This window comes from Felis catus, chromosome A1, assembly GCF_018350175.1.
Source record: "Felis catus isolate Fca126 chromosome A1, F.catus_Fca126_mat1.0, whole genome shotgun sequence".
Classification (NCBI taxonomy): domain Eukaryota; kingdom Metazoa; phylum Chordata; class Mammalia; order Carnivora; family Felidae; genus Felis; species Felis catus.
Window position 1 is genome coordinate 106,325,995 of NC_058368.1, and position 26,996 is coordinate 106,352,990.

The 26,996-nt window shown below is 38.2% G+C and overlaps 1 protein-coding gene and 1 long non-coding RNA gene across 2 annotated transcripts in view; both read left to right on the forward strand.

Moving 5' to 3' along the window:
• The window catches only part of SLC27A6 (solute carrier family 27 member 6), a 75,586-nt gene extending 70,192 nt beyond the window's left edge, over positions 1–5,394 (forward strand). The window contains exons 9-10 of the mRNA XM_003980733.5: positions 707–837; positions 4,815–5,394. Coding sequence (XP_003980782.1) covers positions 707–837; positions 4,815–4,991 — 308 coding nt within the window. The 3' untranslated portion in view covers positions 4,992–5,394. The remainder of the gene's footprint in view (positions 1–706; positions 838–4,814) is intronic.
• Positions 5,395–15,983: 10,589 nt separating this feature from the next.
• LOC123384630 lies at positions 15,984–26,735 on the forward strand. The gene is made up of 3 exons (XR_006596030.1): positions 15,984–16,285; positions 25,814–25,875; positions 26,437–26,735. It is a non-coding gene; the product is annotated as an uncharacterized LOC123384630 (long non-coding RNA).
• The last annotated feature ends 261 nt before the right edge of the window (positions 26,736–26,996 follow it).

A 26,996-nucleotide genomic window follows, 5' to 3' on the forward strand; every position in this document is an offset into this window, starting at 1 on the left:
AAAATGGCAAAGAAAAGTTACCAACTTGGAATTAGAGGATAGCTATGCCCCTTTGCTCTTCTGTGCTGTTTTGATAAACAACAATGTTTTCCAACTAATGTTTGTAGGTGCCCAGGACACATGAGGTGGGAGTATTAAATGGGGGGCAGAGGAGGGGATATTTACTCTAACAGACATTGGGTGCTGGAGGAAAGCTATAGGAGATTCTGATTCCCTGGAAAAATCCATAGGTGGCATGATCAGCAGTAAGTGATCTGTGGAATTAGTTATGGAAATGGCAGTCTAGTTTTTAAACTTGAAAGCAATGTTGTCTTTTATTTATTTATTTATTTTTTTGCATTGACTCTTAACATGGATATATTTCTGGAATATATTCACCAGTAAATAAATGTCTCCTCTTAATATTTTACATTAATGGTTGTAGGATGTAAACTAGGGGTTATTTATGGTGTTTTCCACCCCATCTATTTCATTTTTGTGGTGTGGATGATTAAGAATAGAGTCTACCGTTCCCTGTTTATAACTTATTTCTGGGGAGCAAATCATATGCTCCAGGAAGGACCCACTCATTTATGCTACTGTTGCATTGTTATTGCTGTGACACAATTAATGTCTCTATTTGCAACAATTAGTATATAATTAACAGGACCGTTTTAAAAATCACCTAGTACCTGTAAAATGAATGCTATTTCCAACTTTTTTTCAGATTATGAAGGAAAAGCAGGAATGGCTTCTATTACTTTAAAACCAAATAAGTCGTTAGACTTGGAGAAAGTTTATGAACAAGTTGTATCTTTTCTACCAGCTTATGCCTGCCCAAGATTTTTAAGAATTCAGGTAATCTTACTGCTTGACCTTTAAGAATTCAGGTAATTGTACTTGGGTAAAGACTCAACTGAACCACAAGACCAGGAATCCAGGAGATGGTCTACTTACAAAATAATATTTTATCTTTTAGATATTGTGAGCACTTTATTTCTATTAGAAAATCTCAAGAACACTGAAAATCATTAGGATGCTAATTTATGCCATGTTCGAAGCCTAATTATAGAAGGGAGTGTGATGAAATGCTAGGATGTCTTTGTCTTTGTCCTCATTATGGGATCGTTTTGTGCCTCTTCACTCAAGACCTCAGAGATGGTTTCAAGCCAAAACTACGTCTCACCCAAGCCTTGTGAAGACATTTGGTGCTCTGTGCCTAAAATTATGTTCCACCAAGCTGACCTCAAGGTGTCTGCAGGATGTGTGCAGAGCCTAAAAGCAAATGGCTTTAAGCACTTCTGCTTTTAATTTTTATCTCCTTCTGTCTACCCTCCCTCTGGGACTTTATACATTTAGGGATTGCTGAATGTATTTGTTTTGAGAGCTGGGCATTCTCTTGTTAGGTTATTAGAATAAAAAACAGTAAAAAGAAAATTTACTTAGCCACTGTATCAGTTTGCTTGCCCATTTATTCAGCCATTCATGTATTTAGTATTGTGAACCCAAAGCTAATACTTACCACCTCTTAACATCCAATCACATAGAGCTTTTCTGGATACATTTGTCGTATCACTGTTATATTCCTAGGGGAGCAATTGATGGCCTCATATTCATCTTTAAAGCATTTGTTGAGCATCTTTGTGGCCTGTCATTACTTGGCCAGTGGGACACATCGTCTTAACTGTCATAAATACATATTTACATAATTTTCTATTTTTCTGTTTGTATACACTGCCTCAGATTATTTTCATTAAAATGCTCTGAAATACTAAAGGTAAGCGGATGCAAAGCAGAAGGAACACATTCTCAACTGGAATTTTTAGTGAGATCATTGTAGAATGATCTACAATGTATAACATTCTTACATGCTGTTGTGAGAAATAATACAGAAAGGTCCTGTGTGTGCTCATTACTTGATTTCCTCCAGTGGTGACATTTTTTGAACTATTATAACCTGGACATAGACAGTGATACAATCTATCCATCTTATTAAATTTCCTGCTTTACTTATATTCACACGTGTGTGTGTGTGTGTGTGTGTGTGTGTGTGTGTGTGTGTTTTAAGGCCTATACACTTTTATCACCCATGTTGCTTCATTCATCATTGACTGCCGTCAAGATATGAGCATTCCTGATACCACAAGAATTCTTTCCCTTTTATAAGCATATCCTACTTCCTCTTGGCCCTCCCCATACCACCCTAGAAATAGTGTACTATAATGGAGTACACAGTTGATAGATTAAATAATATCTTAAACATTTTTCCCCTAGGGCACCTTACAATTCACTTTCATGAAGCAGAAGAAATATTTTAGCTTTGAACTACTCTAGAAGTCTAAATCAGTCTTGGACAAACTTAGAAAATATTCTAGTGTCATTGAACACCTCAAAGAACTAGAGCCGTGACTATTATATTTATTACAGTATTTGTATTTATTACAGTATTTGTATTACAGCATTTATTACAATGCATGATAGTTGGCAGTCGAAATATTTATTTAACAAATGAATTCTTATAAATGATGTGATAGAAGCAGAGCAAAAAGCATAGGTCACCTCTGACAAAATGAATAAAGCAACTATATTATCAAAATAAAATCTTATCGAAGTCTGTTTAGCACAAATTAAAAAATGACTTTTTTGGCCAATAAATTTACAAAAAAAATTTTTATATGGTATTGCTCAGTATGGGTACAATGAAATTAAATGGTCCTTTCATTCTGCTTGTAGAAACACAAGGTGTTATAATCTATCTAGAAAACAATTTGGTAAATATATAATCAGACTCTTAGAATTTACATGTTTTGACTCAGTAATTTCATTTTCTGAAATATATCCTTAGGAAATAATCAAAGATGAACAAATGTTATATATAAAGATGTTCTTCAAAGTATTGTTTATAGGAATAAAAATTTGTGATATTCTTTATAAGTTAGAATAAGAGTAATGTTAATTAAAATGTTATAATTAGATGAGATCTTATTAAACCATTGCCTAATAATTTTTCATTACCTAATGAAAAATTACCTAATCTGGGGAAATATACCTGGCACATTATAAAACCTTTTTTCTTTTAAGGTTGAACATCAATAGTGTAAGTACAGTGACCTTCTAATTTTCTAAAAATGAGAAAAAGAGTATGTGTTTCTACATAGATCTAATTCTGTGATGACAGTATTGGGAAAGGGTGGGGACAGTGAGGATGAGATCAGGGAAGGAGATTCACAGAGAGCTTGACTCTTGACTTAGTTCGGAAGGTTGAATAAAAATGGCCATATTACTCATAGAACCTTTATAAGGACCTCTACATGGTCATCTGATTTAAAACAAGCTCCTGAAACAACCACAAAGGGTTACATTTTATCTCCTTTTTTTGTTGTGTTTTTTTAATGTTTATTTATTTTTGAGAGAGAGAGAGAGACAGAGAGAGAGAGAGACAGAGAGACAGAGCTGGATTGGGCGAGGGGCAGACAGAGAGGGAGACACAGAATCTGAAGCAGGCTTCAGGCTCTGAGCTGTCAGCACAGAGCCCGACTCAGGACCCGAACTCACGAACTGTGAGATTGTGACCTGAGCCAAAGTCAGATACTTAACTGACTGAGTGACCCAGCTGCCCCCATTTTATCTCCTTTAAATCCCTTAAAGCAGAGCTTCTGAAATTTTCTAGATTCATGGCATCTATAGTGTCTCAGTAAATATTTCCTGGCATTCTGCAGTCAAGCAAATACCTAAACTTTGATTTATTCAGTATTTGGGTCAAAACAAATTCATAAGTCTAACACATTAGTTGCTGTTTGAAAAAAATAATGCATACAACGTGAAAGAAAAAATGCTTTTTTTTTTTAATAACCAGATGTACCAAAGAGATGTAAATTGGGCATTATACAACTCCTCAAACCCTGGGATTAGATCAGACTGAACAGAACCAGCCTAATTCTTTGTCCCACATTGATTTTCGGCTGTACTTCCCTTTTATCATGCCAACCACTGAAAACCCTGTTTCATAAAGACATGACACCATTGGAAAGAATGTATCACAAACTACTATAGGAACTGTGAACTACCTTGAGCTAGTAGTTTGCAAGTGGTGACTGAGATGTCACAGGGTTTACCTAGAAAATTTAAAATATCCCTTGGACACTCTGGAAGTTCACCAGGGATACTGCAAAGCACCTTAGTGCAGAGTTTGGCAACCCAAGTATTAGATCATCCTTTACCCCTTCTGGTTTTTATCGAATTCTGCCTTATGAAATAGAATGTTCTCTTTTATAACTTCTATCTTCTTGGTGTCTAATAGCTTTCTCTGTACATAATGTACTGACAGTGAATTAAAGTGATAAGCCTGTGTGTTTTAGAGGGTTTATAATCAAGTGTAATTAGTTTTTGACGATTTTCATAATTCTTTTTTTTATATTTATTTATTTTGGGGAGACTGCAAGTGAGGGGGGCAGAGAAAGGGGGACAGAGGATCTGAAGTGGGCTTTGCTGACAGACTGACAGCAGTGAGCCACTGTGGGGCTTGAACTCACGAGCCACGAATCATGACCTGAGCCAAATTCGGACACTCAACCGACTGATCCACCCAGGTGACCCAACAATTTTCGTAATTCTTACAGGTTGAATAAAGCTCAGCAGTAAATTGAGCTAAAGATTTCAGTGTTTTAGAGGGCATTTTAAAATTTCTAATGTTGAATTATTAGTAGTAAATAGAGAGATGGTCAATGGTTATGAAAGTGTTATAATTAAACGTTATAGTCTCATTACTGAATATTTTGTTTTTATATTTTAGACAATATTAAATGATTCCACTAATTCTGGCAATTATTTTACAGGAGAAGATGGAAACAACAGGGACATTCAAACTACAGAAGTTTCACTTGGTGGAAGAAGGGTTTAGTCCACTGAAAATTTCTGACCCACTTTATTTCATGGATAACTTGAAAAAGTCTTATGTTCCCTTGACCAAAGAACTTTATGATCAGATCATGTTAGGGGAGGTCAAACTTTAAGATTTTTTACGTATTGGATTTTCGTATGTTTTCTTAGGACAGGTGAGAGGACAGGAGAGTGTGATTCTTTAACATTAAAGGAGGAAGGAAATGGACATTAATCAACATATGCTGTATTTTCTTTAATACGCAACAGCTTTTCTTTTAGTAGGAACTTTAATTTGTTTTAATTCAAAACAAACTCTGGTTGATTATTTGTTTTACCTATTTTGGGGTTTAGTGCATAACTAATATTTGCTTTAGTTGTGAAGATTCTAAATGATACGTAAGTGGGTAACAATTTAGACACTTGGTAAAAATGTACTTTTAAATATTTAGTTTCTAGTTTTGAAAAATGGGTTTATTTTTACTCCAATATTTTTATCTGCCCTGTCCTAAAACTCAATAAAATCATCTTCATTAATATGTGTTTTGAGGTTTTTTTTTTTTTCTGATGTTTTTAATTATAAACTTCCAGTAGAGGGAGCTGGCCAAAATATATGCACTTCTATCGCCCTTCTCTTGAATTCACATTCAGATGATAGAAGAAACATAGAAGTGTGAGAGAGCAAAACAAAACTGGTAAGCTCGAAACATTTAGGAACTTTTGAAAGATACATAAATGGGATCAAATTCATTACAAAATCCAACAGAGCTCTAGAAACCACTAATGATACAGAGAAAGAATGGACTAGAACAAGAATGCAGGTATTAACCCCAAGATCGGAGGCAGGAAAAGGCTTTGAGTGTGAGCAGACTTGTGAGTTGTTAACTGAGAACACTATCGCAAGGACAGGGTAATAAGCACCCTTGCACTTCTTTCAGTCTGGAAGTGCCAAGCTCCAAGGTGTGCTTCAAGCTAGAACCACATGAACAGCTCTCAGCAAAGTGAGCTTTCTCCCACAGGGGGCAGTGTGGAGCTGGGCTGAGAAGTGGAGCGAGCTCGACAGGAAGCTCCTTTGCCCGTAAACCGGGCTCCCTGTGCAACCAGAAGGAAAGTTGGCTTTGCCTCAGGTTGCCTCCCGTGCTAAAACGCGTATTTTGGTTGGAAGAGAATTTGCAGATCTTGTAGTTCCTTTTTGTCATTGTTGGAAAAACAAAGGTTATAAGGTTGAAATATGTTTTAATGTAAAGGTTAACCATAAGTAACAGAAATAAGAGGCCAAACTTTAGGATAAGGAAAACAAAAAAGAAAATATAATCAATTTTGCAAAAATAAAAAATTTTAAAAGAGAAAAAAAGTTTTTAAATGATAAGTAGAATGAATTAAATAAGTGTATTCTCCCACTATCTGAGAATGGATAAATGTTGTTTGTTAAAAAAGTATTAAGTGAATGAATAAATTAGCATTTAATTTTTATACTGGTGATTGGTGTTCTTTACCTTTCCCATTAAAAAACTGCTTTGCCTTTATGTACATATTTTTAATTTATGGGTGCTCTTTACTGCAATAAATCTGAACACTTTTCTACTAATTCCTCTTTAAAATCTTTGGAGATTAGATCATGATGGTGAATTTAGCATACACATCTCACTCCCTTACCCACACCTTTCCTGTCAAATCCATTACAGTAAAAGACAGAATATTATGAAGACAATAATCCACTAAAAGATGGGGGGGGGCGGACAAGAGAGTCCGTCTTCTGTAGATAAAACGTTGTCAGAAATTACTGGAAAATGGAAAATACCTGGGATCAGATTATCAAAGAAACAACAGCAGGATGGGGGAAACAAAGCCTCACAATTAAGCAGTTGAAAACTGCTTCAAAGGCAAAAGAAACTCCAGCCACATTGAAAATACATATAAAGACCAAGATGGGCCCTCTGTGTAATTGTGACAAATTGAGATAGTGAGTTTCCCTGCTTTTCTCTTGATTATAAAAAATTTCCATCAGCGCATAAAATAATTCATGACATAAAAGAAAGAAAATAAGACTGCATGACATTCAAAATGCCTTTCAAACAAAAGACACTAAGGATTTACGTTTTTAAAGAGTTGGGAAGTAAGACAAAACATCTAGAAACTTGGGGAAGGAAGTTGGCCACATGTATTGTTAAGAACAATTGTAGGGGCGCCTGGGTGGCGCAGTCGGTTAAGCATCCGACTTCAGCCAGGTCACAATCTAGCGGTCCGGGAGTTCGAGCCCCGCATCAGGCTCTGGGCTGATGGCTCGGAGCCTGGAGCCTGTTTCCGATTCCGTGTCTCCCTCTCTCTCTGCCCCTCCCCCGTTCATGCTCTGTCTCTCTCTGTCCCAAAAATAAATAAACGTTAAAAAAAAAAAGTTTTAAAAAAGAACAATTGCATATATATATATATATATATATATATATATGAGAATATGAGAAATGGAACTCCTACCAAGATCCAACTTTGCTAGGATAGAAGCAGGGGGAAAGGAGGTTTCTGATTAAAATTAAAAAAAAAAAAAGTCCTTAAGAGAATATAGAAAAGAGACTTCCTCCTGGAGTGGAAAGCCTCTGATGTTAGAGACACAGAGATGAGGCTATTTCAGAAATAGAATGGTTCCCATGACTTCCATTTTAGCAGGAGATTAGTGAGAAGGACATTGGGCTTCTAGAGGGTTGGGGGCTGGAAATAAGGGGCATCTTAGTGACTAACAGCATGGATCTTTGGGAGCCAAATAAAACAATGGTTTTTTCAGAGACCACTGTATGGCACGTGACCCAATACACCCCCTCTTCTCCAAGTGTCCACGGCATACTTTTCAGGACATAGACCCAAAGGTGAGGGAAATGATAGGTGGAAGAGAAGCCAAAGTTACCTGAAATTAAGTGCTGCCATCTTGCTTTCCAAAATGTAAATTAGATTAATTCTGGTTCAAACTGATATTAAGTATCTTAACTTTTAATTCTTGATATGGAAGAGAATTGCAATAAAGGAACTCTCCAGATAAATACTCAGAGAATTGTCCATTAATTGTGCTTCTGAGGGTCTTCTAGTATGATTCATGAGGCACTTTCTTAGAATTGGCAGATATTTTGCCTCTTTCTACCTGTTTATGAATTAGGGCTGGAATAGAAAGAGCAGCCAAGGGATTACTTTGGCTTCCATGTGCCTGATGGATGGGAAGAAGAGACCCATACCAGTAATGGGTGGGCCAATGACAGACTTATGCTGACATCGTGATGCCAGATTTGGGAATGGAATTAGGTAAGTCGTTGCTATTTATTTTATTTATTTACTGTTTTTTTTTTTTTTACTATGGCTCTTCTTTGTTCTATTTCTTGAATGTACTATCTTTTATAAGTGAACATCTGAGCCAAAAAATGCCATTTTCTACAGGCATATGTTTTGTAAATTGTCAATGACATAAAGGAAAATTAAAGCAAATTCTCCATATACTAAGAATTGCAGTATTGAGACCAGATATTATATTCTCATGAAAATGAGCTAAAAATATTGAAGATAATATGTGAAAGCTTATGCCAGAAAGGCAATACCATAATGAACAAATTTCTGTCAGACTGAATTTAACAAACAAAAAGGTAATTCTTTCTTAATGTTGCCAAGAAAACGAAGAAGGCAAAAATATGACCTCATTGGTTCATATCAAAGAGAATGGTCAAATCTGCACAAACTATGGTAGTCAAATATTTTGGTGATTGATAAGCAAGCCAAACTATTATGTTTAAAAAGGAAATCTAGGGGCGCCTGGGTGGCTTGGTCGGTTATGCGTCTGACTTCAGCCCAGGTCATGATCTCGCGGTCCGTGAGTTCAAGCCCCGCGTCGGGCTCTGTGCTGACAGCTCAGAGCCTGGAGCCTGTTTCAGATTCTGTGTCTCCCTCTCTCTCTGCCCCCTCCCCTGTTCATGCTCTGTCTCTCTCTGTCTCAAAAATAAATAAACTTTTAAAAAAATTAAAAAAAAAAAAGGAAATCTAGGGGCTCCTGGGTGCTCAGTTAAGTGTCCGACTCTTGATTTCAGCTTGGGTCATGATCTCACAGTCAAATCCCCTGCATCAAGCTCTGTGCTGACAGTGCAGAGCCTGCTTGGATTCTCTCTCTCCCTCTCTGCCCCTCCCCTGCTCACACTGTCTCCAACTCTCAAAATAAACAAGCTTTTAAAAAAATGTAAAAAATAAAAATACATAAAAATAAAAAGGAAGTCTATAAATAGCCAATTGTTTTTGATCTGCATCAAAATATCTGATTTTGCTATTTAATTACCTTCATACTCTATTTAAACCCAAGAAGAAAACATTATCTGAAGCTATCACAATGCATCTGCTATGAAAACATGAAAAGCCATTTAGATCAAATGGGGCTTTGTAGTAAAAGGAATTAATTTTTTTCTGGGAAATGGGAGAAGTTTCATATATAAAAAGAACAAAGCAATAATACAGTTTTCTCATATGGTTTTCTTAGCCTTTAGTCATTCACACTGGACTAAAAAAAGACTGTGGGCAGTAACCCCCAGATAACCCCAGTCTTATCGTGAGAAAAAGCATCCGAAAAATGCCAAATGAGAACACTTTCCAAAATGCCTGACTAGCACTCCTCAAAACTGTTAAGGTCAGTAAAGACCCAGAGACGTATAGGCTTGTGTCTAGGTTCGGAATGTAAAATATTGGGCAATTTTAAGAAAATTATTGTCTTTGTGTAAGAGAGATATCAGATTAACAAGTTCTAAAAACTCTATGGAATAGCAAATGATGATCTTTCTTATTATTAATCTGTAGTGATTTTTATTTCTTAAAAATTTTCCCAAACAGTGGTGTATATCTACTGGCCCACACTGCAGATGTAGAAGTTTAATGCATACCAAAATATTCTTTTAATATGTGGCTCTTGGAAATGCATTGCCACCTTGACATTGCGCTGTCCAGTGTCCAGCATTATGACTTTCTATTAAACTCAGGAGTAGTGGGCACCTTGGTGACTCAGTTGGTTAAGCGTTCGACTCTTGGTTTTGCTCACGGTTTGTGGGTTCAAGCCTCCGGCTGGTAGCACAGAACCTGCTTGGGATTCTCTGTCTCCTTCTCCCTCTGCCTCTCTCCTACTCAAGCTCTCTCTCCCTCAAACAAAATAAATAAATAAACATTAAAAAAATAAAAAATAAACTCAGGAGTAAAGTGTAATTATAGTCAGGTTTACTGTGTTCTCTTCTCTCATAGCCTCAGTGCTTACCTAGTTGGGTTACCTTTGGGAAGTCACTTCTCTAACCTTTATTTGCCTCACCTGTAAAATAGGAGTTATAAATCCATAACTCTAAGTATAAATCTTACAAAAATGTTGTGAAGATGAAATGGACAACAAATGTGAAGGTTCTGGGTACACTCAGTAATAAAAAAAAAATGCTTGTTGCGTCTACCTACTGAATATACACAACTGTGTGTAATTTTCATTTTGCAAAAACAGATGGCTGTTTCGTATGTACAGGATTTAGATCATGCAATATCATTCTTACTGAATGAATGAACACATTAATTTGGAAAAACCAGTATCTAAGTTTAGAGCCATATACTAATTCAAATAATAAATGGATTTAATGGCAATGGAAATAATAAAAATGCAGTCATTTTCCCATGGAAACAAGATTTTAGTAGAGGGTCACATTCCTGAAGAGGTGGATTCCCAAACTTTAATAATCCAGACATGACAACAATGATCATAAGTAACAAATAATATTCCCTCATATTGTTCATCACAAAGCTATCTAAGTGTCAATCAATCAGCAAGTTAAAACAGGAATGAATACCATACAGGATATTCATTCACCTTTATTTAGCAGAACCAAGGAAGAGGTAGTGTGCTTGATTGAGAAGGCTTGTAGGAGGAGCATGGAAATGAAGGAGTTAGGCATACAAATTCAGAAAAGACTATGTGAAGCTCAATGCTGAGGGAATAGATCACCAAAGTATTACTGGCAAGATGCAGGGGTGGGAGTCTCTAATAGGAAAAAGAAGTCCATAAATGAAGGCCAGTATGTTTACTTTCCTTAACCTATCTGAAATAGTGATGATGATGGTGATGATGATGATTTTCTCCTATCAATTATAAGGTTTGTGTAATTGACCTCAGTTTATGGGGTAGAACAAGTTGCTCTTGATTTTCCCTTGTTAAGTGGGCTTGTTAAGAATAGAAATTAGTTGGGGGCGCCTGGGTGGCGCAGTCGGTTAAGCGTCCGACTTCAGCCAGGTCACGATCTCGCGGTCTGTGAGTTCGAGCCCCGCGTCAGGCTCTGGGCTGATGGCTCAGAGCCTGGAGCCTGTTTCCGATTCTGTGTCTCCCTCTCTCTCTGCCCCTCCCCCGTTCATGCTCTGTCTCTCTCTGTCCCAAAAATAAAAAAATAAAAACGTTGGAAAAAAAAAAAAAAAAGAATAGAAATTAGTTTCACATTCTCATTAATGAAGCACCTTGGTAAGTTTCCTGGGGGTTTCCGTGAAAGTCCTTCCTTACTTTTAACAGAGAACAATGGAAAGCCACACTCTCTAGCCAGAGGTGAATGAGGCAGCCAGTTGCCCTAACTGTTGAAGGCAGCTGTGTTACAATTAATGTGGCAATTGACAGGATGCCTGGGTGGCTCACTTGGTTAAGTGTCGGACTTTGGCTACGTCATGACCTCATGGCTCCTGAGTTCTAGCCGGGCCTTGGGCTCTGTGCTAACAGCTCAGAGCCTGGGTGGACCCTGTTCCCAGGCTGGGTCTCCCTCTCTCTCTCTCTGCCCCTACCCGTGCTTGCACTCTCTCTTTCTCTCAAAAATAAAATTAAAAAAACAAAACAAAACAAAACAAAAACACATACAGAAGCGTAGAGTTGAGCACTGCAGAGAAATGGAGCAAAATCCCAAATTGGACCTCTCAAGTAATTTGTTCTTCATCTAGACCTTTAGTTATGGGAAGCAATGAAGTCCCTTTAGTTTGACTAGGGTTCCTATTACCTGTCATTGAAAGTATCCTGATGTGCTCAATATCTACTAGGAAACACATCAGGGACTTCGAGGAAAGCTGCTAAATCAGGTTCAAAGGTAAGTCAAGCACAAAGTCTGACGTTATTAGCAGTAGTACTAAGCCATAACCGGAAGGGGAAAAGGACAATGAACTTGGATGTGGCTGTTATCGTGAAGAAATAATTTGTAAGAATAAACATTGTCATGCATTACCTTCTGTAAATGATTCTTTAAGAGACGGATTAAATAAGCCTTCAAATGCCAAAATAGATTGCATGAGTAAGGGTATCTCTGTATGGGTTGCTGCTCTCCTGGTATCAGTAGCTGACAGCATACTTCCTGAGTGCCCAGGATAGGTTGGAGTCATTCTGTGTCCCTGGGGGACCTATGCTCAGGTTATCAATTTCATATCATTCCCCTTATGGAATCATGGCATCTTATTCTCCATGGAACTAAGTGGATTATTTTCTTAGACAGGAGATTATAAGGCCCTTTGGGGCTGGTGCCTGGATTCTTTCCTTGTTATTGTATAGAATAAAATTTATATTGTGCGTTGAAAAATACAATTGTCTAGCAAAACACAAGCATTACTTCAGTAACAATGAAATATATATAAATTTAAGAAAAACAGAAAGACAACTTCTCAAATATTTGGCAGTGTCTGAGGTTTAGGATTGAAAGTCTTCAACAAGAAGGGGAGAAGATGATGAGGACAAATTCTCCCCATTTTTTTTTCATTGTTTTCAGAAATAAAAAAAAATTAAGATTAGTTTTTTATTTAAAAAAATTTTTTTTACATTTATTCATTTTTGAGAGACAGAGCACAAGTGGGGTAGGGGCAGAGAGAGAGGGAGACACAGAATCCGAAGCAGGCTCCAAGATCTGAGCTGTGGTACAGAGCCTGATGTGGGGCTTGAACCCACAAACTGCAAGATTATGACCTCAGCCAAAGTCGGACGCTTAGCTGACTGAGCCACCTAGGAGCCCCAGATTTTTTTTTGTAATCTCTACACCCAACTCGGGTCTGAAACTATAACCCCAAGATCAAGAGTCACATGCTCCACTGACTGACCCAGCGAGGCACCCCTCCTGAGGTAAAAATTTTGCAACCACCATGTGACCAGAAGAGAACTTGTAAAAATGGGAGTGAATTCCTTTCTGCCCAGCCCATTGTCATTCCTCATAGCATTTTAAAAATCTAAAATTTAACTTTTATCAGAAAAAATTACAACAAATCAAACTACACAAACCTTGAAAAGCTGGTTTACTAACCAACACTTTTCTCCCTCTCACCTGAATAGGTAAGTTCGTATGCTAGCCTCAATCCTATGCCCTTTCAGGTGGAGCTATTTTGATTCACAACTCCTGTCATTTCAAGAATTCCACATAAATTAAGTGCTTCCCCTCCAAATAGTCACTCACACATTTGTCCTTCTTCTTGTGTTTTTAAGTTTGAGACTAAGACTCTGAATATGTATCCACCGCCTAGTTATCCCAGGAACCGGCTTTTCCTCACTTCCCCTTCTCTCCTCACCATCGTCCTACCCAGCTAGGGCAACAGGAAGCCATTACCTCAGATTTGGCCTGAACACAGAACAAAGAAGAACACAGCAGAACACAGAACAAAGAAGTCAATACATAACTTTTGAGTTTCACAAGGGTTAGCTGCAACGTCAGTCAGGGCTACTGTTTCCCGTCTCTGGAGATAATATTCCAGTTTACCAGACTAGAAGTTGGGGAGGGGGGGGCAGTAGGGGATACCAAAGGGTTCAATATTGTTGTGATTCCCAGGGAATCACAACAGCTGATGTTTGAGGCCAAATACCAGGAAAGAACAGAACAGTAGAAACCCTAATTAGAGCAGTGGTTGGAGGGGGCTAGTCTGAACCTCAGTTCAAGTAAAGCCCTGGGAGGCAGCCAGACGTCAAGGACCCCGTTATCCAATATGGCGTGGTGTGGTAGGAACTGTCTGTGGCGTGTCTAAGCAAAAGCGGTCTGAGATAGTCTGAGAGAATTCTAATTGTGCCAGATGGTTCAGGAGCCCAGCCAAGTATTGTTCCAAAGCTTTTAGAGGGTCATTGTCATAATGAAAGAGTTGGACCAAAAAGCTTCATAGTTGGGGAGGAAGCTCAGCTGCCACTGATGTGCCTGCCTGTGGCCTGATCTGCAGACCAGATGGGGGAAGTGGGATGATGGACAGGTCAGCTCATGCCAGCGTCAAGTGATCAAAGCGACCAAGGCCTGGGTGCCCTTCCTGTGCACCTGAGTCTGCAGCCTGATAAACTCACCAGTCACCGCTCATGTTTTTCTATTTTTTTCCCATGTTTTCTTCATTGAAGAAGAGGAATTAATTACTTCTTGTCATACAACTCTTATGCATCTGCCTATGTATGCATCAACTCAGGATTTTAAAAATATGTGTCCATCCCAAATCCAATAATGAGTCTGTGGAAAAGGTTGAGACAATTTAGAATATCGTGTAAATAATTATTGGTTTAAAAGATTTTTATAATGCCATCTTTACTACTCTTGCAGCTTAAAATCTCAACCTATTAAAAGTTTAGCTAAAAGTAATGATTGCAGGTAAATTCTGTAATTGGTTATACGGTAGTGTGTAATGAGAGATGTTCATGAGACATATGGGCAAAATGAAAAAAAAAGTTTTCAAATGTTGCAGAGGGTTTGTTTCACTTAGCAAAATGTCTTCAAGGTTCATCTGTGTTGTGGCATGTGTCAGAATTTTCTTCCTTTTAAAAATTTTTTAAAAGTCCACTACAGTTAAAAGTGTTAAGTTAGTTCCAGGTGTATGATATAGTGATTCACTAATTCTGTACGTTACTCAGGGCTCATCAAGGTAGCTGTGCTCTTAATCCCCTTCAGCAGATGGTGATGTTAAACTGAGCATTTTGAAAAGCAGATGGTTTAAAACCTTGCGTGATGCAACCAATAATAGAAAAAAAGTTTTAAATGCATTTTTGCTAATAAAACTGCATGGTCAGATACAATAATTCAGAAAAAAAAATTCATTGTACCAAGACTTTATTGAGTTTAAAGCTTAGGCCTTTTCCTGTAATTGTGATTTTTTTTACTCAGGTTTTATGAATCTAAAATTTTTAAAAATGAGGACCTAGTAACAGTACAAGTAGAGAGTATCCTCATTATCTAGCATAGTGTCTGGTGGATAGATGCTTTAAAAACAATCTTTTTAGGGGTGCCTGGGTGGCTCAGTCGGTTAAGCGTCTGACTTCAGCTCAGGTCATGATCACATGGTTTGTGAGTTTGAGCCCCACGTCCGGCTCTGTGTTGACAGCTCTGAGCCTGGAACCTGCTTCAGATTCTGTGTCTCCCTTGCTCTCTGCCCCTCCCCACTTGCAGTCTGTCTCTCAGTCTCTCTCTCTTAAAAATAAACATTAAAAAATTTTTAAAAAATGAAAATATCTTTTTTGAATGAATGTTATCTCCTTTTCTAAATATTATACTACTAATAATTCAGCTTAAAATCATGTTATCTTAAAAATCATATTGAACATGGAGTCAATTAAAAAAATAACATTTTATTTTTGACAATCTTTCTGTGAAATCATGTCTTTCTTCCTGCATTTCGTAGTGTTTTTCTATATTTGAGCGCAAGAATTTTCGATGGATTACATCATGTGCTTTTAAGATAAACTAGTTTGGTTTTTTTTCTATTTATTTTTTTCAGTTGCTCTGAAAATATAGGCCCTTTTGACCATGTGTCCACAATGTGCAAGTTTTAGATTTGAGAACTAAAAACGTTATTAATTTATGTGTATAAATATCTAAGTTTAGAAGTTTTTTACACTTCACGGAGCAGCTCTCAGTGTCCTTCCTTACTACTAGTAAGTTTAAAATGTTTAACTGAAATCCGCAGTTATTAATTGTATTTGACTGATATTGTAAATAATGATAATCAACCAAGAGCTAGTGTATGTTAGAGGGATGATAATAAAATGAATGCTTTAGTGGACAGAATAATGTCTCCCACACACATACCCCATGATCCTTGTTCTCATTCCCAGAACCTGGGAATGTGTTTCCTTACATACAAAAGGGCCTTTACAGAAATCGTTAAGTTAAAGATACTGACATGTGAAGAGTATCCTAGATTTTTCAGGTGGGTCCAGTGTAATCACAGAAGCCTCACAAAGGGAAAGAGGAAAGCCAGAGAGACCTTGGAATGAAGGCCAGAGATACGAAGGTGAAAAAGAGATTTAAGAAAGCTAGGCCCTTGGCTTTGAAGACAGAGGCAGGTACCACCAGCCAATAAATGCAAGTAGGCCTCTTGTAGCTCACAAAGGCAAGAAAACAAAAGCAAGAAAACAGATTCTCTGTTAGAGCCTCGCTGACACTCTGATTTTAGGACTTCGGACCTCCAGAGCTTTAAGGTAATAAGTTTGTTCTAAAGCTGCAAAGTTTGTGGTAATTTTTCACAACAGCTAAAATGAATACAATTCTAGGACAAAAGAAGATTAAGTTAAAGACACAGACTCTGTCAGGTTAAGGCGGGGAACCTAGCCCTTCCTGATTCTGAAATCCTCCCAGAAGGGAGACTTTCAGATCCTAGGTTTGCTCATTTACTAGCAGGGGATCAACCTGAAGCGCTTAGAACAAGAGGTTCTGAATTTGGAGAATACAGATCTCTCAGGAGGTCTTGAACTGTTCCCCCAACAAACCGTGTGTATTTACTTGGGGAAAATGTCCATAGCTTTCCTCAGTTTCTCCAAGTTCAGGACCTAAAAAACTTTAAGAAGCCCTACATTAGAACAACGGCTTACTGTTTGTCTCCTTTTATGAAGTAATCTGTAAAATGAGGGGCACCTGGGTGGCTCAGTTGGTTAAGGTTCATGAGTTCAAGCCCTGCGTTGGGCTCCAATAAAAAAAAAGTAATCTGTAAAATTGCTGTATTAAAAAAAAAAAGTGTAGAACCTACTTAAAAAAAAGTAATCTGAGGGGCACCTGGGTGGCTCAGTCGGTTGGGCAGCCGACTTCAGCTCAGGTCATGATCTCGCGGTCCGTGAGTTTGAGCCCCGCGTCGGGCTCTGGGCTGATGGCTCAGAGCCTGGAGCCTGTTTCGGATTCTGTGTCTCCCTCTCTCTCTGACCCTCCCCCATTCATGCTCTGTCTCTCTCTGTCTCAAAAATAAAATAAATGTTAAAAAAAAAAAAGTAATCTGAAAAGAAATCTGTAAAATTTCCCATTATCACTAAGATTGCAATCATATCAAAATATGAAAGAAACTGATTAGTGACTGCAGATGGATGATTTCTGCCCTGATCAGGCGTCCATGTTGAGCACACTTAACAAATGGGGGAATAGCTCATTTAAGCTAATCCCTCTGGCTCCCGTAGGCTTTGTGTCGGTAACCAGTGGACTTTTGGATTTCTCATCAGGCCTTTTACTTAGGTAGCCATTTAACTTTATATCTTCTCACTTAATTCTCACATGAGCCTCTGAGGGTCAGAGTCTCCTGAAGCATGTGACTAATCATGAGTGATGTGGGATTTCATTGCAGGCCTGAATTTTCACCGCATCTGGGCAGCAGTGTGATGGGGCAAGAATGAGTCAGGGTTTCTCGAGTACCACACAAGGAAGAGAGTATTTTGAGTTGCTACCTGTAGTAAGGCAGGGGCTCTCAGGTGTGGGTTGGGACAGCATCAGCAGCATCATTAGAAATCCCTGAGTTTTACTCCACTCTCCAGCTCAGTGGCAGACTTACTGAAACAAACTCTGGGGGCAGGACCCAGCAACCTGTGTTTTAACGAGCCTCCTAAGCATCTTTAATGCCAACGTTAGAAAATCCTGCACTGAAGTATAAAATCCCTTATCTGTCTATAGAGGCTTTTGTATTGATTTTGTATTCAAGAAACAATATTCAAATTATAAGCTGCTTTTCCAGAATGGGGAGGGAAAAGAAGAAAGGCAAAGCAAATTAATAGGAAAAGGAGATATTAATTTGATTGTTCCCCCTTTTGTCTCCTCAAAAAAAAAATGCTAATACAGTCCTTTACTTGTGGCTACAAATAACTACTTCTTTTTAGGTAGCTGGCTCTTAATTTTAAAAGCATTGGATTCAGTGGATTCAGCTTATGAGCCTCTGGGGCATTTTTCTTGTGATTAGATCTTTATCATCAGGTCAGTAGTTCAGCCTTAGCTAATCTCCTGCAGTTTGAACAGGGAAGCTTATAAAATCAAGCATATCAAGGTCAAATTACTTTAAAGCAAAATGCTTTGGCTGGGAGTGGCTTCAGGCAAACACCAGTGGACATGGCGATCTAATTTAAAATTTTCTTACCCCTCTTAACTTGACATATTCACTTAACTTCTGCATGACCTTTCTTAGTTCTAATGCTCAACCAGGTGTGCCTAAATCTAGGCTCACCACATGACAAATGTTAAATAGGAAAGGATGCTGTGACAACAGATGTAAACGAGACAAACAGGGATGTATGAGCTCTATCGAAATCCCAGGGGCCAATATAAATAGAAGATTACCAGGTGCAGTGAATTGTGGTGAATGCTTCAAAAACTCTTTCCTCAGCTCTTATTTTCTACATATTTTTAGGCATGTCCTCCTCTTTGACTTCTGCCATCTCAGGTATTTACCCCATCATGACTGCTGGCCTTTTCTTTGGTTGATGGAATTGACGTCCTTGAAGTCTAAGGGCAGCCTTCCTGATGAGAACATAGCCGTTACACGACATCAGCAACTCCCTTCCATCCCATAATTGTCATTCAAGCTCAGTCTTGAATGCAAGATTTTTTAATTAGAATATTCTTGTTGGATTGGTTCACAGTATCATTCATCTTACTTAGAGTCTCTATTATGTGGATGACTATTACAAATTGTCGTATTTCTCTTAATTATATCCCTCGTATTAAACACCAACTTCAACTAAGTTCTCAGAGTAAAGCTTAATCAATGTATCTTTCATCGTTTAAGGTATGATCATGCATCATCTACACAGCTAAGCCTCTCTAAACACATTCACATCTATATCTTCATTAAACAATTTTTGCCTACTCTCAGATGTTCAAAATGTCCTTCTGTTTTATGACCAACCACTTACCATTACTTTCCGTCAAGACCCTCCTTTGTCAGGGGTGCCTGAGTAGCTCAGTCGGTTAAGCTTCTGACTTTTGCTTGGGTCGTGATCTCACAGTTCACGTGTTTAAGTCTTGCATCAGGCTCTGCGCTGAAAGCCTGGAACCTGCCTCAGATTCTTTGTCTCACTCTCTCTGCCCCTCCCTGCTTGTTCTCTCTTTCTTTCTCTCAAAAATAAATAAATGAACAGCTAAAAATTAAAAAACGAAAACCACTCTTTCTCATTTGGTATTTTCTCTATCAGTTGTGTACTTTTTCCCCTCTATTTATCCTACCAGTCCCCTGGGTCTTTCTGATCTCTCAGTTTACTCCTTCTGGGGCCGGGGCAGGGGGACACCTTCCCTCAACCTTGATTCCTTTAAGCTCCATTCCATGTCACTGTGGCCTAGGTTTTTGAATGTCTGCTAGGCCTTGTTATTTCTACTTTCTTACCTTCCTTTGCATGTTCACTCACTGAAATCTCATTTTTTTAAATTTTTTTTTTAACGTTTATTTATTTTTGAGACAGAGACAGAGCATGAACAGGGGAGGGGCAGAGAGAGAGGGAGACACAGAATCTGAAACAGGCTCCAGGCTCTGAGCTGTCAGCACAGAGCCCGACGTGGGGCTTGAACTCACAGACCGTGAGATCATGACCTGAGCCGAAGCCGGACGCTTAACCGACTGAGCCACCCAGGCGCCCCTGAAATCTCATTTTTGATGCTATAATGATGTAAAAATTGCTTTCTAAAATTCCTTAGTAGTCAACATATTGTTAAATCTAATGGCTTCTCACTATTTTCTATTTAGACTCCCTGGCTGCATTTGATATCTTTGGGTGCTTATTTCTTTGCAAAACTCTCAAATCTCCTGACTTCTAGGATATTACTTTCTCTGGATTCTCTTCCATTTCCTCTCATAGCCCCTTGCACCTCTTTGTAATCCAATTTCTTAAATTTGATGCATCTTACGATTTCAATCGATTGTATTTCTAATCACAGTAAACTGCACCATTATCCTTTCACCCAACTCATCAGGTCAGAAACTTTTGTCTGATTAGAGGCAGAAATTACTCCTTTGCTTCTCCCATGATAAGATTTTAAAATACATCTCTTAAATATATCCCCGTGTTAGCCACCCTTCCCCCATACCCTTTTCAACCTTGTTAATTCATAGTCACTATTCAACAGTCATCACAGACTTTGTCTTTACCAAGAAATCTTTTCTACTCCACAAGCAGTTTCTGAACAGAACTGCATTAAACAAAGCTTGAAGTATTAACATAAAGTAAGTCAGTCTATCCCTGGCCAACTGATTGCACATTTCCAGTTCACAGTAAGGAAAGCAACTGAATTGAGTTATTTGAGACTAACTCCCATTTAAGTTCTGGTAGCTGTCTCTTAGAGCCTGTTAACTGGCCATACCATCTGGCATTGTTTTCATTATCAAGAATAAGCAAGCATAAAGCTAGGAAAATGAGATGGGAGAAATACTCACACGAACCCCCAATTCCACATTATTTGCATACTAGGTGAACGAGCAGCTCCAGAGAGCTGTAGTAGAGCCTAGAAAAACAGAAAAAATGGAATTTGTCTTCTGCACATATTCATCTTTATTTCTCTCCTTGCTTTTAGTTCCTGGTTTCCCTATCTCTTTAGGGTCTTCCAGATTATAAATATTTGGAGACCATTTTCCCCATATCTCTAATATTATATCTATTATTACTATGTTTTTCTTTAGAATTAGCTAAGCTAAATAAAGTTGATGTTAAATGTGTGTACATAAAGCTTCGGCCCATTTGAATCTTGATGGAATTGAATACTAGGGCAATGCACACAATAAACCTGTTAAATCCTTGACTTATAAGTATTAAATATAGTATTAATGACTGAACTCAGAGATTCTCTGACTTTTAATGAGATTCTATGCTATTTGATATTAAAACGCTTATTTTTCATAAATTTAAGAAATGAAGAGGCCATTTGAACTAGATTGAAAGGTGAAATGGTAGCCCCTATGCCTGTGGAAAAAAAATAGTAATAAGGGAGGAATTATCTTCACTGGTAATGCCAAACTAGGTAACTTCCCAATGAGAACGAGAAAACCTGCAGAAACTAGGTTGCAAAAAAATGTCCTTAAAGTGATTTGGATCCTAAAAAGTAGTACGTCACTGGATGAGAAAACAGAAATGCAAATAACTGAGTCTTGAAAGAAAAGCAGAGAAATGCTGAGTCCCTTTGGGGATGCTTTGGCCCAGGGTTCTTTGGTTGACCAGTAAGTGGTGTCGGGGAAGCTCAGCCACACTAACGAAAGAATTTTGGGAATCTGGGACAAAGGCACTCCAGAACCCACCTATGGTGGGGACCCTTCTAAACCTACAATGCTTTACATTATGGCTCAAAAGATTATATTGTAGGAGTTAGGATACACTGGGAATCGATCGACTCCTGCAGAGTCTGCAGAGACTGCACAATAGCTTTAAGGCATCTGAGAGGTTCTGAAATAGCCCAATCCTACCACTTACTACAGTTACATGCAATAGAATGGGTATTTGATTTGTAACTAACATCCATAGTGTTTGAGCTAAAACCTATAATGTATCTACATGCTTTTTATGTGATTTCTTTCTTGTTCCTTTTTCTATTTTTGTGTCCTCTTTAACCATTTTCCCACTTATTTGCCTGTAAGATTTTATTTTGATCAGAATTTAGTGTTCTTGAATCTATGAATTGAAGTCTTTAATCAGTTTCAGGAAATTCTTAATTGTTATCACTTCACATATTCCTTCTGTCTCATTCTTTGTCTCTCTTTTTCTCTCCTGAGACTTTAGTTACATATATGTTAGACTTTCTATGGGCTCAGTCAGTTGAGCAACCCACTCTTTTTTTTTTTAATGTTTATTTTTGAGAGAGAGAGAGAGAGAGAGAGAGAGAGAGAGAGAGAGAGAGAATGAGCAGGGGAGGGGCAGAGAGAAAGGGAGACAGAATCTGAAGCAGGCTCCAGGTTCTAAGCTGTCAGCACAGAGCACGATGCGGGACTCGAATTTCCAAACCGTGAGATCATGACCTGAGCCTAAGTGAGAAGATTAAGTGAGCTGTCCAGGCACCCCGAGCAACCTACTCTTAATTTCGACTCAGGTCATGATCTCAGGGTTGTGGTTGGGATTTTCTCTCTCTCTCTGTCCTTCACCCTGACTCGTGCACAGACACACACACACACACACACACACACACACACACTCTCTCTCTCTCTCTCTCTCTCTCTCAAATACATATTACAACGATAAAAAAGATGTTAATCTGAATATTCTTCTATGAAGTAAATAAAATGTGTAATGAAAGATTTACTATACAGCTAAAATAATTAAGGTATTATCATGGTATCACAAAGGTAGAAAAATTAAAAAAGGAACAGAACAGGGAAGCCTGAAACATGGCCTTGTGCATATGAACACTTGACTTGTGGAAAATAGTACTGGAGATCGGTGGGGTAATGACACTGATTTCAAAATACCATGTTGTGAAAATTGGATACCCACATGGAAAAGTAATGAAACTTGTTTCAACATCCTGCCGCAAACAAAAATCAATTACAAATTAATCGCAAATTTAAATGTGAAAGTAAGAAAACTATGACATTTTTAGAAGATAAGAGAATATGAACTTGTGATCTGTAAAAATTTAAACAGAACCAAAACATATGCATAAGACTAATGTCTCTAATTCAATTGAAATTAAGTTCTGTTTCCCTAAGTTGATCATTAAGAAGATAAAAATTTAAGCACAGTAGGAGGAAACACTTGTTTTCTCATTTGAAAACACACACACACAGAGCACTCAATTTTTATTGAAAATAATATATAATATTATGTAAATGTCTAGAGGAGCACAAATCTATAAGTCTGTATTAGCAAATAAACTTACTTTTGCATTTCATTCTTTATACGTATGAATATTTTTATATTACAATCATGGTATACATGCAATTTTGGATTATTTTATTGTAACACAAGTGTTTTGATTTTCTACATTCCTTATTTTTAAAGTATAGATATAGGGGCGCCTGGGTGGCTCAGTTGGTTAAGCATCCGACTTCAGCTCAGGTCATGATCTCACAGTCCGTGAGTTCCAGCCCCGCGTCGGGCTCTGTGCTGACAGTTCAGAGCCTGGAGCCCGTTTCAGATTCTGTGTCTCCCTCTCTCTGACCCTCCCCTGTTCATGCTGTGTCTCTCTCTGTCTCAAAAATAAATAAAGGTTAAAAAAAATTAAAAAATAAATAAATAAAGTATAGATATAAATAAGGTAATATATATCAGTATTTTGAAGACAAGGAAGTTTTATTGGTCTAAGTGCATGACACACAGAAAATACCCAATAGTCTTTATTATTCATATATTTTATGGTTTACATTATAAAAATTGAACAGATTAAAATGAATCAAGTGTTAGAAACACTTTCATATTTAAAATTTTGTGATACCCTTTAGTGAAATTAAAATTTCTGAGTTAAAACCTTAAGGTTTAAATTAAATTTACCCTATCTTATTTAGAAAGTAGAAAAGTCCATAATAATACAATAGCATAACCATTAAAAATCTGATTATAGGGGTGCCTGGGTGGCTCAGTCAGTTGAGCATCTGACTTCGGCTAGGGACATGATCTCGTGATTCGTGGGTTCGAGCCCAGCGTCAGTCTCTGTGCTGACAGCTCAGAGCCTGGAGCCTGCTTTGGATTCTGTGTCTCCCTCTCTCTCTGCCCCTCCCCTGCTAACACGCTGTCTCTCAAAAATAAATAAAAAGATTTAAAAATTTTTTTAAAAAATCTGATTATAAATAATGAGAAGTATTTTTACCTCCAAGATGAGCATTTCATTTATTTAAAATTCCAGAAAAACATGAACATAATGTCCATAACATTCAAGCTATAATTTGATTCTTGTTTGAAACTCATCATGAGATACTACTGTAGTTAATAAATTGTTTAAGCATCAAAGTTATTAGATATAATGTAATATTATGGTCAGGAGAACTAGATTCTATTCCATATTCTGCCACTTAAAAGTTGGATGACATTGGGGACACCTGTGTGGCTTAGTCAGTTAAGCGTCATCCTTCAACTCAGGTCATGATTTTGCAGTTTGTGAGTTTGAGACTTGCATTGGGCTCTGCGCTGACAGTTCAGAGCCTGGAGCCTGCTTCAGATTCTCTCTCTCTCTCTCTCTCTCTCTCTCTCTCTCTCTCTGTCTCTCTGTCCTTCCCCCCACGTGTGCTCTCTCTCTTAAAAGTAAACAAATAGGGGCGCCTGGGTGGCTCAGTCGGTTGAGTGTCCGACTTCGGCTCAGGTCACGATCTCGCGATCCGTGAGTTCGAGCCCCGCGTTGGGCTCTGGGCTGACAGCTCAGAGCCTGGAGCCTGCTTCTGATTCTGTGTCTCCCTCTCTCTCTGCCCTCCCCCATTCATGCTCTGTCTCTGTCTGTCTCAAAAATAAATAAATAAATGTTAAAAAAAAAAGTAAAAAAAAAAAGTAAATAAACATTTAAAAAAAGATTAAAAAAAAGTTTCATGACACTGGATACATTTAAGTTCTCTGTATCTAGGTATCCTTTATTATATAAAGACACATGACAAACATTACATTTTTAATTCATATCACATTTTATACATTTCCATACATGACTTTTGCATGTGTGCAGGCACAGGAATATGTAAATACATAAATGATTCCTCCTTAATGATATACATTAAGGCATGTATAAATGCCTTAATACATAAAGGCATTCCTCCCTTTCAAGCTGTTTTTTCAAATTTTACATTTATTGCTTTGCCATAAACTTTATCTCAGCAGTGATAGTCTATACAGCAAAAGAAATGGCTTCAGTACAAAAGTGGTGATTTAATTTTAATAATAAACAGTTACTGATAACCAGCTAGTTAGGTTGTGCTAGGTTTGGTAACTGTGTTAGGTTCTGATTTCTGAATGCAAGAATACAGGAGCAATGATACCTTACTATTTTACAACAACTTTTAACAATTAAAATCTTGCTGAGTGCCAACATTAGCGCGCATGTGAATCAACAAATGATATAGTGAAGATGCAGACTCTGACACTGTAAGGTTCAGGACCTAAGATTATGCCCTTTTCACCACCTCCCAGATGATACCCATGCTTCTAGCATTCAGTTCATTGTTTGACAGGAAGGGTCAGCTTCCTTGCCGGACTTCTGTTTAAGAGTTCCCCAGGCTTTTTTTTTTTTTTTTCAATTGCTTATTCCCTTTGGTGTTTAGCATTCTGTACTTCCTCCCAGGTTATTACCCCAGGGTGTTATCCTTCTTGAAGTGTTATCTACACATTAAAAAATACCCCCAGGCTGTCTCATTTCAAATTTTATTTTTCAGCCAGTGGTCTCATCATGAAAACATTTGTAACCAGAAAGTTTTCCACGCTTATTAAAAATATCCGTTTTCTTTTTATAGATCTATCTTCTGAAGGGAAAGACTCAGTTGGGACCAAACAAACCAGATGCCAGAAGCACGGATATTAGACTCCAGTCTAAATGAGCTCAGGGGCTGCAGACTGCATAGGCGGGAAGAAAGTGAGGTGGAAATAAAAGCGAAATGCATTTGCCAGAGGAGTCCTGGGGTTTAAATTTAGTCAGCCCACCAGGGAGTTTAATTTTGCGCATCTAGAAGCTGACAAACAAGCCTGGGATAAAAGTAAACTGTGTCCTATCCTGGTGCCTACCCATCTTTGGACATGTTACAGAAAATTTTATTTCATTACATTAATTTGGCAAAGTACTGACTAGTGGAAGCTCGCTGTCTCTGTCTTTTCCAGGTACCGCCGTAAACCTTGCTTTGGATGAAAGATGCCAGACAGCCTCCTGATCCTGCTCATTGGTAAGATTCACAGAAACCACACTAAACTAGTGGTATTCAGCAGTTCTCTACTTTTTGTACTGGACTTGTAATGCTTCCAGCCTTAGCATGATTACCTGTTTCTGTCACGCTAATGTATGGGGTGTGTGAGTGTGTGTGTGTGTGTGTGTGTGTGTGTGTGTGTGTGTGTGTGTTGGAAGGTGTTAACTTGTCTTTTTAGTTGATAGTTCTCCATTTCAACAGTAGCTGCATCCAAACTTGAGGTAGATATGAAAGAATATAATGTGAAATTCTAAAATAATGAGCATAATGCCATTGTAATAGCACTGTAACTAGTCTAAGAGTCAACTTGCTTCAAGCTAACACACTCTTTACTTTCTGACACAAGTCCCTTGATCCACAGCAAGCAGGCCACTTGCCTTGAGGAGTGTAGGACCAAAACTTTCCCAGCCCACAGAGGCCAGCAAGTCTGCTTGAAGCCACCTCAGCTTTTTGATTAACCTAGCATTTTTTTTAACAAAATGTTTTTCTTTTTTCAGGTCACAGAGATGGTTTTACTAACTTCCCTTTGTGTATCTATAGACTTTGCCCTCCTTTGCAGAATGAACAGAATATTCCTGCACATGATGGAACAAGAACAGAACCTGCTTGTACAACCCCCGGGGGCACTGAGATAACGTTGTTAGCTGGCACCATCGAGTTGGCATGTAATCAAGAAATGTTGCAGACCACTGCACTCCCTTTCCTGATTAACTACCCTAAGCCCTTTTCAAAACCCCTGGACCAGACAGAAACCTCAGAGTTGGCTCTTGGACGAGAGTCTACCTTCTCCTCAGGTGGCTGGCTTCTTGAATAAACCTCAAATTCCTTTCCAATCAAAACTGTCTCTTGAGTATTGGTCTTTCAAGTGACAAGCAGCTGAACTTGGGGTTTGGTAATATCATGCTCGGTTGGGTGGGATTCGGGGTTGTCTTTCTAGGAGTAGGGGTAGATGTATTCTCTTTTTGGCAATAGAGAGTGAACCAACTGAACCAACAGTTGACAACCAAAATGGTGATCTTTGGTAGTCACTATGCTGTTTACCAAATGTTTCCAGTTCATTTACTTCCAGGCTACCATGGAAGGTATATGAGCTCCTGTGG